The following is a 14,827-nucleotide window of genomic DNA, read 5'->3' as shown; positions in this document are numbered from 1 at the left end:
GAAACACTCGGCACATTGTAATTTAGTTTCTGGAGTGCCAAGTTTTTCAATTCTGGTTTATTAACAGCTAGCAGAAACGCAATTTTATCCTCTGCTTAGGTTTACGGCGAACACACACGTAATCTTGTTTACGGTTTCTGAATCTTATATATAACAGCTTCTACCTTTTGCTGAAATGGTGTGAAATTCTACCCGAAGCACACACCACCTAATTAACGCTTCCCCTACAGAACTGGCGTTAGCATGGAAAGCTGACTGGCTTTTTTTATTAAATCTTTTTTTCTATTCTTGTCACTCTTCGATTGCAAGAGGGATGTCGCAGGCACTAATTCGATCGGCCTTGAAATTTGCATACGATTAAAACAGCAACTGCAATTTCATTGTTTAGAGTATGAGTTTTGAACAAATGCTGAATTACCAAGGGGCTATTGTCTGCACTTTTTTTTTTCAGCCACCCGAGCTAACGTTAAGCCTTCATGAAAATCAAAGGCAGGTAAAGCACATCTTTGTGCGCAACGCTGCCTCGCAATCCTGTAGTTGCTGACAAAGAACTGCCCACAAAATCTTATTTCAATAATAGCCGACGAGGCATGGCATCAGTAACCAAGAACGAGACATTTTATGGTACATGTTCAAAATGTAAGATCGAAATTCTTCAAATTACGGGTATCTGGACATTTGCCATCTTAGCGAGAGAAGGAAACCGGTGTCGAAGGGGGTCGTGGTTCTGCCGTCACTGCGCTTTCGGTGTACTCTCTTCCCGCGTGCTTATCGGCAGCCGTTTGTTTGTTACAGGGCTCCGGAAAGAAGAGTGGGCTATAGATATCTCGCCGAGTGGGACCGGCTCCGTGCGCGGCTATTTCTTATCTTCCCGGCCAGAGCTCGCAGTACAGCTGGCCTTGGCATACGTCGTTCGCTCCGCTTGGGGCAAGTGCCGCTGCCACTCTGTTATTTCAGCAGGGTCTATCTGGGCAAGGCTACTTCGAACACAGAGAGTAATTTAAAAAACGCGCGGTTTAATTAATTTCTAAGTATTTGTGGCATTGCGTGCGAACTATTGTTTCCGTTACATGTCACATGAAGCGTGGCACAGCATTGTAGCTAGCGGCAGGCGAAGATTCGTTGATTTTGTCACCGCTGGTCGTAGGTTTCGATGTGAAAATGGTACCCAAAGGAAGCAGAGGGGAGGCCTCAGGCAGTAAAGCTCGGTTTATACGGTAACCTCTGATTTAGGGAACATTTGACTTAAAAAGGTCTTAGAACGCTGCGACTAGGCAGATGATAGGAACAGCCTGTATAAGTTTTTTTACGTTATACATTCGTTGCTTTGCATTTCGTAGTCCTCAAATGGTATGTAACTGGTAGGACGAGTGCGTTAAGGCAGTCAAATCACGCATGGTTTAAAATGACAGACAGCGGTTCATACTGTTATGCCACGTTCAAAGGCTGAACATTACCACTACTTTTGATGGATAATTATTTTAGCTGCGGACACATCTGCCTACTTTTTGCGAGTGCCGTGAATGGAAGACTTTAGTGTTATTGAAAGGTATTCTAAAGTGCAGCTTCGCATTAGCTTTCAGACGACTTAGTGAAGCAGTTTAAACGCTCAAATCAAACACCGGTAGTATCTTCATCCGCGCTATATCTACACCGGGTGTCCATGCTAACTTTTGCCAAGGGTTAAAAAATAAAACATTCGAGATAGGCCAGCGAAATCACTTGTATAGAGCTGCCAACCATCTGGCGCACCGCAGGTAATTTTTTTTATTTCAAAATGAACGAATTAGTATTAAGATAAGCTTTCTAATTTACTAAGTATTGCCTTTAGACAATAAATGGGAGATGCGAAGGTGGAGAGCACCTTCAGAAACTCCCATTCCATATATTTGCTGCAACAAAAGCACCATGCGTATGTTTTCCTCAGCTCTAACGAAAACCAGCAAAATACAAAACGATATTATGCGACTAATAGCCCTGCAATACGGGCACTGTAAATTAATTTTAATAAAAAGACACCCCCATAAAGAGTTTCATCCGCAGACACACGACAGAGCTCAATCGCCTTTCTAAAAGCAGCATTTCCGGAAGCGGAAATTACCGATTTCGTTTACGGCTAGAGAGGTGTAGCCTCCAACCTAGTGGACACCAGTGATTATATCTACCAAAGAAAGGAAGCGAAAGTGCATTTTTATGTCAAGTGTACACATTATAAAAAGATTGTTTTGCATCGCAGATGGTTCACTAGCCCCAATAATGCACTTTTTCTACAGCACTCTCGTGTGCAGTTTGATGATATCACGGGATGATGCTAACCGCCTATGCGGACGCGGCACGTATATTATAAAATTGCCGATTGTGAACAAAGTGTAGGCAAATTTACTATAAAATAACGTGCATTAGCACACATATTTGATTTATTAGTTGTAATAGGTCGGTTTAACCTGAGTGATTTTGTGTCTAGGTGAAGCGCCGCTCTTTCGATGGCGTCCTTGGTAGGAAAGGTCAAAAAGAGATCGCCAGCACAGTGTGTCTGCTATGCAACACCTTTTGAATTCAAGTCAACTCGCTAAAAGACCGTTTTGGTGAAAGAGGTTTTGCTTGCTCGTGCGACACGGGTGTAACACATTCGTGCACCACTTTCGTGCTGCTCTCAATCGTGGTTCGAATGAACTAACTTAGCTGCGTCCGTGACTCCACTGCCCAGTCGTAGCGGTAGGCTGATAAATTGGTGATGGTTGCAGCCAGCGCGGTGAGCTCGCTGCGACTTGCACCGTCACATGCGTCGACTGTCTGAAGCGGTCGAAGAAACCAATGTCAGCCAGGGGCAGCAACGGGGTCGTGGAGCCAAGTCCGCCGCTGAGTTCATTCACTGAAACCTAGTTTGAGAGCCCACAATCGTTGCATCGTACTTCGCCAGTTACGGGATATTGTTTGTACTTCGCAAGCTTTTTTTTAGAGCTTGGAAAAAGGATACTCGTGAGGCTTTGTTTTTGGAAATAAATGAAATGGTGGTTTGGGAAGGTGCTCTCCAACTATGTAAACCAATTGTCTAAAAGAAATACTCAGTAAATTACAATTATTATCTAATTAGTAATTACTTATTTGCAAAATAAGAAATACCTTGTGGTGCGCCATATGGCTGGCAGTAGTACACGAGTAGTTACACAATATGATGAAGGTATATGATAAAGAGGATAGGGTCAAGTATGTTAAGGAATGGGCAAATCATGCAATCATGTTAAGCATTGCCTTGCTAAGTAACTCAGATGACGAATTGCAAACAATAATTGGGATAGTGGCAGGACAAGCAGAAAGGTAATTCTAAAATTAATATACAGGCGACTAAGTTAATGAGAGCAGCCTCGGAAAGAAATAGAAGTTTACAATAGGTAACGAAAAAATGGAAATCGGCGAATATATCTGCTTAGAGCTGGTAGTAACCGCAGATCTTTCGAACCACGAAAAAGAAATAACTGGTAAAATAAGACTAGGATGGAGCGCATATGTTAAGTACTCACTGATTATGACTAGCTGGTTGCCGGTATCGCTAAAGAGGAAAATATAGTTGCATCTTATCTGTACTCACATTGGACTGCACGGTTTGATGATAATAAAATGGCTCTCATCTCTGCTGAGCACAACGCAGCGGGCTACGGAGCGGAGAATGGTGAGTGTAAAACAGAGATAGCGAGAGTTCCGGGTGGCTCAGAGAAACAACTGGAAGTAATAACATTCCAGTCAAAAGTAAGAAGGGCTGGGCGTCGGAAGGCCGAATAGTGCCAATGGAGGACAGCAAATGGGAACTAAGGGTAATAAATTTGATTTCAATGGGAGGAACGTGTTGCAGATGGTGGCAGAAAATTAGATCAGGGTACGATGTTAAGAAGCTCGGAGGGGTCAAGTGGAGACAGTGCGTACATGACTGGGGTTAATTAGAGGAATTTGACTGAATACTTAGCCATGCAGTTGGCATAGTCCGGCGAATGATGATAACGATCTAAAGCTGTGACTGTCATGCAAGTCTAAAGAATACTTCTTATTCCTGGTTTTAATTGGGAAAGCAATACTACTAGCACTTTCAAGCCTTTCCCTCACCCCGTCACAGTTAAGTCTTACCCACGTGACGCTGTAACGTCACACCCCACGTGACACACGGGCTGGCAGAAGCTGCCAACTTAGGTCTCTCGTTTCACATGGGACTGTTATGTCAGAATCAGTCTGCTAGGACCCCTGAATTCACGTTACCCCTATAGGACACTAAGACACATTCATATGGGTTGGTTAAAGCGGGCTTTATATGTGGGCTGAGGAAGAAGAAAAAGAGAAGAAGAAGAACGCTCGGTCACCCGCAGCTAATACTTTCGCTCAATATTTGGTTCAGCAGCGTTAAACGCTTGTAATTTTATACCATGCAAACGAACATTACGTGTCTGCTCGTATGCACAGCAGTAAAATATTAGCGCGGAGTGGAGTCGTCATAAATAGTGAATAGGTACAGGGGCGGACACAAGTAAATGGAGCACGCTTTTTCATTAAATTTAAAATCACGCCTTTGTAGCTCAGATAAGAAAACAATATTTGTCCTAGTGAAACGGCACTGACGTCTAGTACTGATTTGCACATATCATTACTGCTGGATTCAATTACGCAAGGCGTGAAAAATTTTATAAGTAAAAGCGTGCTCTGTTTACTTTTTTCCACACCAGTACACAACTGTGGAAATTTCGTGCAAGAGAGAAAAGTGTAAAATGTTGCAAAGGAAGAAGTAACTTAGCAAAATTTATAAAGGACACTAAAACGCCGCCATTATGGTTATGAAGCGACTTGGATTTCAGCCGTGGCACGCCCTGAGTATTAATGTTTCAGTACATAAACCTTGCCCCTGTATTAATCACAAATCCCCTAATATTTGCCGATATTATCTTACACATTCTGGTTAAGCTAGAACTGCTGCTTTATGTGAAAGGACACGTGACGTAGATAAAAATTCGTTGGAAGGACTCAGACATCTATATAGTACGATAAGGCGAAAGCCTTTCCTGCGACGCTTTGCACACATTTGCCTCTTTTTCACTCATTCGCATCTTTTTCACGTTTTCTCGCGTTTTTCGCCCAGTTTCGTTATCCGGAGCTGTTTTGACGTGTGCACACTTTATCGACGTCGTTGTCAATTTTGACGTCTAATTTTCTTCATTATCTCTCCCCGAATACCTAATTACTTCATGTCCACGACATTTTGCTCAGACATCTTTTCACCATCCGCCTCTTAAAGCATTGTTTTACTTTACTTAACAATCAATTCATTTCTCGAAAGCGTGATACCCTCTGCGGACACACAGATCCTGTCCACACTCATGAGCCTATAACGTCTTTTGTTTTAAAAAGTTCCGTTTTAACCATACGCTGCATGAGCCTTTCCGTGACCTTAAGGTAAGCTGTCTGATTCTGGTACCGGCTTCGATTAACATATCACAGACCTACTGGCGATGACAGCTTCTGCCATGTTAATATGACATGGTCTACTGATGTCACAAAACATGGCTTTCAATTCATGGCCAGCCATATCGCCTAGCAACTATACCTGCCACTGGTATGCTCGTGACGTTTTTCTCACAACGTCTCATTTAACGCAATCACGTTAATGTACAAGTTATTTTTTTACGAGCACCAGGAGAGGCCAGCAGTACGTAGCTTCATCTGCTGGTTCAGTTGCAGACACAGCCGCTCTTGGGGTGAAACATATGTGGTGCCGACTAATGATCAGTGTGATCAGTGAAGCATTTAAGCTGCGTTGGATTTACGAAATGCTTTTACAAGATAAAAAGAATGCGCACATAGTTTCTCAGGCACGCTTGAGGGGAGGAAGATCCCAGAATAGACCTTTTTCTTTGCTTTTTTCGTGCGACAACGTTCACTGCGTTAGTTTCAGATCCTACTTATTCAGCTTATGGAGTACAGAGGAAAAACACGGTAGTCGCAAACCAGAGCAACTGCCACGCCTTCTATTTCAGACAGGGGAGGCAGGCATGTGAAGTTGACACTTGTCACATTTTGGAGGAGTTGAATACTGCAGGGAGACCGCTTCGATGAAGTATAAATATCGTGTTACACTATTGGGCTTTATTACAACAGCAGGATATTATCGACTTTGTTTTCGCGAATGTCTTAGCGCAGAGACCAACAAGAATCCCACTTCTGAAAGCGCAACTAATCTCGCGTACAACGGCTCCGAAAAAAACAGATAAGACTGATTTTCTTAAGCTAAATAACTATCTGAGAGTTCATAGTCCGTGGCATATGTGCAGGCACCTGAGCGCAGTGAACAGCGCATAGCAGACGATGCTGGCGGGCAGGCTCATGTGACTTTCGCGATAAAGTTTTGCCATACCAACAAAGTACTTCAAAACATATTAAACCACCCATAAAATGTCTATGGCAATGAATGAACTTGACTTTCAACAAAATATGATTTAACTTACGAGGAATAAAATCCACAAGCAGTGTATGCTTGAAAACTGGCCCAAATTGCCTCATTAGAATGTGGTCCTGGCCACGGCGGGCGCTTTTCGATGGAGGCCAAAAGCTAGGCACCACTGTGCTGTGCTATATCAGTGCGCGTTAAAGTACTCTCGGGGTAAGAATTTCCAGAGCCCTCCACTACATCGTGTCTTACAGAGGGAGTCGGTTTGGAGCGTTAGGTTATATAAACGGAAACAAACCATCGTTAAAATGTTAATATTTATATTAACCTTTTCATATAGCTCTGTGGTAACCAGGGCTTAACAGACAGTGCATGAAATCGTGAGTGACGCTTAAGAAATCGAAGCATAGAGGTAATTTCTGATTCCAAATATAATTGATATGGGGGTGCCATACTGTCACATTGAATATTTTTTGGATTAACATTAGCGCGTTACCACCGAATAACGCGCAGGAAAGGAGTTGTGTCGATCAAAAAGCAAAGCTAAGTCCCCGTCCCGGCAGCGCTTGGGTATCGGTGACCGGCACGAAAGAAAGCTGGCAACGTTTCGAAATAACCAAAAGGCATGCATTGAGTCGCAGCTCTGTTTCTCCAGAAGGACGAACGCCGAGTGCAGCTAACGCAGCAAAGGGCAGCGAAGATAAGTTGCTGTCTGGTCAAAGACACTCGGTCAGGCACCGCTAGCGACCTTTGACGCAAAAGTTACACGACTTCTAGCAAAGGAACGTTTCTTATTCAATCATATCTAAGTGATCTTTTTCCCCTTCGGATGGCTATGAATATTTTTAAGGTCGAAACGTGCGAGATAATATGACATATTGACACTAAAGCACAGTACTCTTCGTGGCGCCTTGCACTCCCTCCGCAGAAAACTGTCTTCATGTATAACAAACAGAGGCAAGCGTAAACGCTCATTAGCCCTGTTAAGTTGAAGAGTGCTGAATATTTCACTGCCCCTAGCTGGTGAATGAATGAAGGTGAATGACGGAAGCAATACACAAGATCCTCCAGGTCCAATAAGTCTCATAGCTTGGGATCGCTGTTGATTTTTGGCCAAGTGCTCACGAAGTTTGCAGCCATTTATATTGTATTAAATTGGTGAAATGTTAATAAGCTACCCACTAACCGGCCTTAATACACTAAATGGCCGAGTTCTAATTTTGGCTCGATGTTTTTTCAGCCAACTAAATTTGGAAAACTCTTATAACCGTCGACTGCGCTTTAATTTCCGAATCATAACATTGTTAACAAGGTTTAATCTACAGTATGAATGCAACACGGCACTTGTTGAAATAGTTATTAGTTTTACGTACGCCCATCGAGCGTGAACCAGTCAATACGGATGCCAAGGGCATGGGTTAACAACTGGACGTGGCTGCTGGTTTTCGATGTAAGCGAAATGCTGGGTAGCCATGTAATTTGCAATGCTGGTGGATATTAATGTGGCCAGGAGCTCTGAGTTTAAACGCAGAATCCACTACGATGTCATTTATAGCCTGAATAACCTGATGGATGTTAGACCACGCACACAAAAGATAAATTTTTTGCCATGTTATTTGGTGCGAGTTGGCTTCAGACTGCGTCTTTTATACATTTTTTCTTTGAATCAGCGGGTTTGCTTTAATGCGTTCTTTTAATTTTTCTGCAAACGTAATAGCTCCATTTAAGCAAGGTATTTGAAGGGAAGCTATCGCTTATCTTCTTGTGGGAGCTCAGTGGTTGTGATATTCTGCTGTCGACGACGAGGCTGCGAGCAGAGTGATGAATCTGGCAGCGCTGCACTGTTGGTAGAATGAAGAATGCCCGCGTATCGTAGCCTCTACTGTAAGGACCTGCGGGTAATCAAGATGCCCATAAAGTCATCGACTACGGTGTGTGCCTTTGGCTGCCTGCGTTGACTTGGGAATATATTATCTACTGAATAACGACTTACGTCTAGCACCAATTTTTGTGATTGTCACGGAAGAACTGGGGGACACACAGCATCACTCTACGGTAGTCTTTAGAGTGGTAAGCTGGCACATTACATGAAAGACCGCTCGATATTGACACAAAACCTTGCCAACTTGCATGCGGGGAGAGGGAAAACACTTCTAAATCGGGATTTAAGGTTCTTGGCAGGTTGGATTCTGATCTCGCCCTGGCGGCTAAAAGGCGATGCCTGATATGGCAGTGCATGCCAACCCACCCTATTTAATCGGTCTCATGACCTCGCCTTTCAACTGTTAGCTGGCAGAACTATTACTTGTGAGCTCTGGCTCACAACACGGACGCCGTATTTTCTGTACATTTGGCACCTTAAGTCGTCTTGTGTTAAAGGTATGTGGAAAATGTATAGGTCTTATGTAATATAAGGCACACGTAAGGATAACATATCAGAAACAGTCATGTGAAATGTGAACAGTTCTCCAGAAAATTCGGCGTTATTATTGTCGGATTGAGCGCTGTGAGAGAAAAATGAAGGGTTCGGATATGGCAGGTGATTGTGTTCGGGGAACCTGGACCGGCACTGGTTCGTCGTTGGTTTGCGCGACGGGAAGTGATTCTATATCCTAACCAGTTTGGCAGTAGTTACCAACTGCGGCTTTGATTTTTAGATGAGAGAGTGAAATGGAAATGCAGCCTTCCATGCACCCTGCATATATGCCGGGTGCATGGCTGATATGCTGTTCCTGGTCCACGCAGGTGCGCATTGGTTAAGCTTGGCTTGAATTATACGTCGGACTGTCTTACATACAGTATGGTAACTTAAGAGTATATTCTAAAAGGATTTGTGACATAAAACGACACAAATAATAGGTTAACGATTAATCGACTTGCAGAAAGCACACTCCAACTTGGATCCGAAGGAGAAGTTGACAGACGGCAGCTTTAATGATGTCGGAACGTAGCGGTAGAGCCGCGTGCCTTCTAGTTTTTTTTTTCTGTTCCTGCCCTCTGACTTTTGCATCAGAAACTTGAGATCCAAACTTAAGCAACGAATATTTAAACTCTTTGAAAGCTTATGCGAGGACCATTCGCCTCAAGGAGAGACCGGCCACTTTAATTCCACCAAGCAGATGTAGCAGTAAATAGCCATTGTGGATATCGGGAACAATTCCAACGAATATTTTGAATTTTTATTGCTGCCAGCAGAGATTCACAATGGTACTTAGTTTATATGCTATGTTTGAAATTGATTCGCTACACGGTCTGCGCTCTACATGGTCCTTACATCGACGAGCAGAACTTGCTGAATAATAGTAAGAAAATTCCTTAATGTCTTGCAAGATTCGCCTATCAATATTATTTATAAGAGAGCTGATTTCAAATTAACGGTTCAGATACCAACCTGCAAATTTAATTCATTGCCCTTGCACTACTGTGATGTAAGTTTCTACGCATTGTTTGAAGCTTCCTTTGTGTAGCAGCTGGAATCCACAATGAAATCAGCGCAAATCAAACAACTGAATCAGTGAGCAGCCATCCAGTGAACCGCCAAATGAGGAAACAATGTGATGATGCAGTATGGTGTGGTGTGGTTTTGTAAGATTTAACTTTCCAACGCAACTCAGGCTCGGGAGACGCCGTAATTGGGAGATGCGACAATTTGTACCTCTGATTTTTTAACAGTGTCTGACAGCGCACAGCAGACTGGAGCCTTGCGTTTTTCCTTAGTTGTAAAGTGGTCGCTGCAGTGATGAGCTATTTTCACTTGTATACCATTAATCTCACCGTTCCCCGTTAACATACAGACGTAAGTCGTGACAGTAAAGGCAGAAAGGTGGGATAGTTGGTGGGTAATAATGTAAAGACTCACGAATAGAAAAAGAACGAAGATATAGAAAATTGTACGGGCGCTCGTGCTGTCTTTTTCTACGTTTGTGTGCTCGTTCTATGCACTAGCCATTTTGATTAAACCATGATTAACACTCAAACGCACTGAACGATGCGGCGCTGAGCCTTGCCTACGTAAAGCTGTAGGGTAAGAATAGGAGCTTTTGGGGATTACTTAACAGAAGCTGTGGGGTGTAAAACAGGACAATCAGCCTGATTTCAGGTAGTTTAGGAGATGGAGAAACGTATTCAGCTCTATAGATCGAGGCATGTGCACGATGGGACATTAAACGACTATTAGCTCCTCGCTGTTAAAGAAAACACAATGAATGACAGTTGATTAGTCCGGTATGAAGAACACGACCGGAGAATGTCCGGCAATGAAATCTCCATATAAATAAAAATGGAACCTGGGTCTAACTTTTCTTTCTCAAGATGGTGCTTGTTTCCCAATAGGCGGACTCTCATGTGTTAGTCCTAACGGCACGCGAAATAACTACAATTCTAACTCACCACCTTCAAGGACAAACTGATACCCGGAAAATACCTTGAAAATGAAACTGCCAAGATGCTACTGCCTTTAGCTAATTGTTTAGACTTTATTTTAAGCATGTGGCAGTAATAGCCACATATCGGCGGAGGACACGAAAGAAGAAGCTCGATTATGATCAGGTATTCAGGTAAAAGAACATTTTTCGTTAATCCGAAATCGTTGCACCCAGTTGAGCTTCATAACCAAGGCATAACTGCTGGGAGTAAATAGGGCAGGTTTTGAACTTCCAGCACGGTTGTAGCACCCCGTAGGCTTCAATATAGTTAAGGAACAGATTTAGCCCGGAGAAGTCTGTAATATCCTTTGGAGGTATGAACAGGCAAAACAAAAATCCAGCGCGAGCCGAAGACTGCCGAAACATAGGCGAGATCTTCAAATCGAACCGTAAACGCGAGCTTCATTTGGGCTTCTTTCACCCCGACCGATCGTTGTCAGGTGGATGAAGGCATACGGCACGTCGGCCTGCTTGGGATCTCCACGCGAAACGATGCTTATCTGCCTTGGTCGCAGCAGGGCAACTTCTTGAGCGGTCGCTCGCGTTGGCGATGATTACAGTCCGCGGCCAAGACTGCTGGCCTGTGCTGTGGCCAGCCGTGCACTCTCTCTTTTTTTGCGAAGGACCCTCCGTGGTCCTTGCGATGTTTTTCTCGTCCCTCGCCCCCGCTTGCGTTTTCTGCAAGGGCCAGCGACGCGCGATGCTTAGCCAGCGCTGGCTGGGCAGTCCCCGGGGCGTACGCCATATAAGGGACCACGAGTCCTCTGCCAGGACAGACCAGTCGGGCTACGGGCATCGGCAGGTCCACGTACAGTGTCGTCTTTCCCGGCTCAGGGGAGCTTGTACGTCGCCACCATGAGGGTTCTCGCAGCCCTCGCTTTGCTCGTCGCGGCTGTCGGTGAGTCAAGACGCGTTCTCGGGACCCCGAGCACCAGCGCGGACGATATCCAGGATTTACCGCTGTCGGAATTTGTATTTACGTACCCGCCCGCACCAGTGAGCCGTAGGCGGCTGCTGTAGAGGCTAGAAGTGCGAATGGTATAATGCCCGAGCAATTCAAAAGACAGCAGAGCTTTTCTGAGCTGATGCTGAAAGCGAAATGCGTTACTGAATATTTCGTTACCGGGATCTGTCTCAACTAGAAAGCATTTTTGCAAAGCGCCAAAGAAATAAATAAATAATGCTTTTTCCTTAAGATCTGGTGAGGGCTTAATTAAACCAGAGACTGTTCCTTAATGAAAGCAGGCTTATCTGTTGATGCCGCTGCAGAAAGTTGTCCCTTAAGTGGAGGCGCAGCAGTGCGGGCTTTACATGGTCCTAAAGCGTTCTAGATAAAGAAGAGCAACGGGCTGGAACAAACACATTATATGTTCTTCTCAGTAGAAGAAAGCGGAACTATATCGGACAGGACTGCTATTTGGAATGCGGTTTATTTCTGTGTAGCTTGAACCATTTTGTCTTAGTTTTCATACCCTAAACCATTTACGAGCAGATCAATATGAGTTCGAATTACACATTTCTGGACCATGAATTCTTACGTGATGTTCCCACGATCCTTCGCTTGAATGTATTCTGAGAATCTTGAACGCACGTTTTCTGTCCTCGTTGATGTCTTGAATCCCTTGTGTAAAATGTAACGGGCGCAACACTGTAAGGTATGCTCGATAGACAGAAATGGACAGGCACGGCACAAGGTACGGCACAAGAGGATGCGTTCGAGTGGGACGCTGAGGCAGCACTGATAGGGGCGGCAGAATTGTATCAAGCATCAGATTTTCGAGAGCCAGAACATTTAGCTTTCAACACAGAAATATAGAGAGGAAACGGCGGTTTTAGCATTTTGCACATATAAGGATGTTTTCTTATTTTGCTGTGATTTCCATTGTTTAATGTCTAAAAGCGATTCAGGCTACGAAGCTCCAAAACATCGACCAACTGGTGTTCTTAAGCAAAAAGTAACATCGCAGAGTACACAAGTATCTGGCGGTTCGCCTTCATTGAAAAGCGACCACCGTGGCTGGGAATTTGCACCCTGTTTTCAGAAGTAGAGCGGCACTACCCCTAACCTCCCTGGGTGGGGCTTCACTTGCACGTCTGCGGACAATTAATTCGAAGAGGCCCAGACGGGTCTTTATTACAAACATACAGGAAATGCGTTAGTAAAATCTGTTCGTCGGCTCTTTATATTGAGCTATATGATGGCTAACATTTGTGACTGCAGATGCTCTACGACAGCAAAAATCGACTCTTTTGAAGCGGTGTGTAACGCCGCCTTTATTTGGGTTATTAATGCAATAAAAAAGAAGAGAAATGTTAATAATACTTTCAGAAAGCACGAAAATATCTGCGCTAGACTCAATAGACGTTGATTATTTGACTGAACATATTGAATTCAACGTGCCCACTAATGTTACGTTGTTCTTTTCCTTTGCAGCTGCGTACGAACCGCCCCATACCCTCCCTAAGCTTGGTGAGTATTCTCTCTCTGAGGGTTTCCTGCATTTTTCATGATTGAATATTTTAGTAGTGACTACGTTGCAGTGAGAAATGGAAAACAATGCTGTTATGAAGCGATCAGCTTCAGAACATATAGTGAAAGAAATCTGCTTCTTTATCATCAAGCTTTATTCTGCCGAGTTTCCTCGAACAGTTTTAGTGAATAGTGTAAAAATCACCCGTTATTTTTTAATTTTTCAGAGAGTAAGTGCTCAGTATAGTGTGTACGACTACTTTGGAAACTTGCTAAATAACTTCGGCAAAACTCAGGCGTTTGAGTCTATTCAAATTAGGTGTTTGTTCAAAAGTTTTCACTGTACTGCCTGCACATCCTTCGGCTCCCAGAGCAAAATATTATGATATATTCGTACTTGTTTCCTCGGTAGCACTGCCAGGAAAGACGATTTTTCACCTCCTCCTAGCATAGACCCGGGCTAAGAAATTAAACTGAACAAACCTACCTCTCAACTTTATTAACACTCGAGGATTATTGGAAAGGAGTAAACAAAAAATAGGACCCGCAGGGAAAATGCAGTGATAACATTGCCTTGTACAATCCTCTAAAAATGCTCGTGCGCGCTAGACTATGTCCATGGATGATAACCTGTTATTTTTATGAATTAGCGCATATTTCCCCTATAGTTATCATAAGCAGGAATGAAGCTTGATAAACAATGAATAACTACGCGACGCTCAGCTCCCGAAATTCGAGGCCACAGGAGACAGCACAGCGTTGACTTGGTTTTATCGGGCGCAGTGTTCGAATCGGGTCAGGAATACACCTACAAATACCGCACCGCCGTCTCCCTGAGCGTGCCGCACAAGGCGTCACACGCTACCGGAGAGGAACTGTACGCCTACCTCAAGGTCACCGTCGTTGAGGCCGAGCCCACTACGAAGACCGCCAAGCTTCTCGTGAAGGTAAGCAAAATTGACTACCCCTCTTAGCGAAGGTTCTATATAACTGTGCCAGTGAACATTAAACACCCAGGACATAATTTTCTCCGTGCACAATTTCATTTAAGCATGCATGCTGCTAAACCACCTTCGTTACACGCTATGGTATTGATCATCTATATAGATCTCAATCAAGAATTACGGCAGCACAGCTGCTCTTTATTGATGACCCCACATAAGATTCACTCGCTCTTTAAACAAAGCTGTTCCATTCTCATTGCTTCCCGCAGAAAGCGGAAGAGGAAAGAGATAGCGCGGAATCAGATTTGTAATCGCCCTAAATGATAAATGAAACGAACACGAAACCAGCTTCCTCGAATATCACTTTTAGTTTTGATACAACTGCGCACTGATACCGTCATTACCTTATTGATGGGAATGGTATGCTTCGTCTTATTCGTCACAGAATATAGCCTTTGTAGGCGGTTCTTCCCTTGAAGTAAGAAATTGAAATAAACTGAACAATGCTTAAAACTCCTTTCTCAACTCTTTTTCATTCGATGTGCAATCTGGAGCGACCAGAAAT

General features: G+C 43.7%; 1 protein-coding gene across 1 annotated transcript in view; it reads left to right on the top strand.

Moving 5' to 3' along the window:
• Window positions 1–11,703: 11,703 nt before the first annotated feature.
• The window catches only part of LOC146181260 (vitellogenin-4-like), a 28,040-nt gene continuing 24,916 nt past the window's right edge, over window positions 11,704–14,827 (top strand). Inside the window, exons 1-2 of the mRNA XM_084575743.1 lie at window positions 11,704–11,746; window positions 14,102–14,265. Of these exons, the coding sequence (XP_084431869.1) occupies window positions 11,704–11,746; window positions 14,102–14,265 (207 nt within the window). The remainder of the gene's footprint in view (window positions 11,747–14,101; window positions 14,266–14,827) is intronic.

Source organism: Amblyomma maculatum, chromosome 8 (assembly GCF_055883805.1).
Source record: "Amblyomma maculatum isolate TAMU_Amacu chromosome 8, ASM5588380v1, whole genome shotgun sequence".
In the NCBI taxonomy this organism is placed as follows: domain Eukaryota; kingdom Metazoa; phylum Arthropoda; class Arachnida; order Ixodida; family Ixodidae; genus Amblyomma; species Amblyomma maculatum.
Note: the sequence above shows the minus strand (reverse complement) of the source record. Positions and strands in the feature narration are given on the sequence as shown.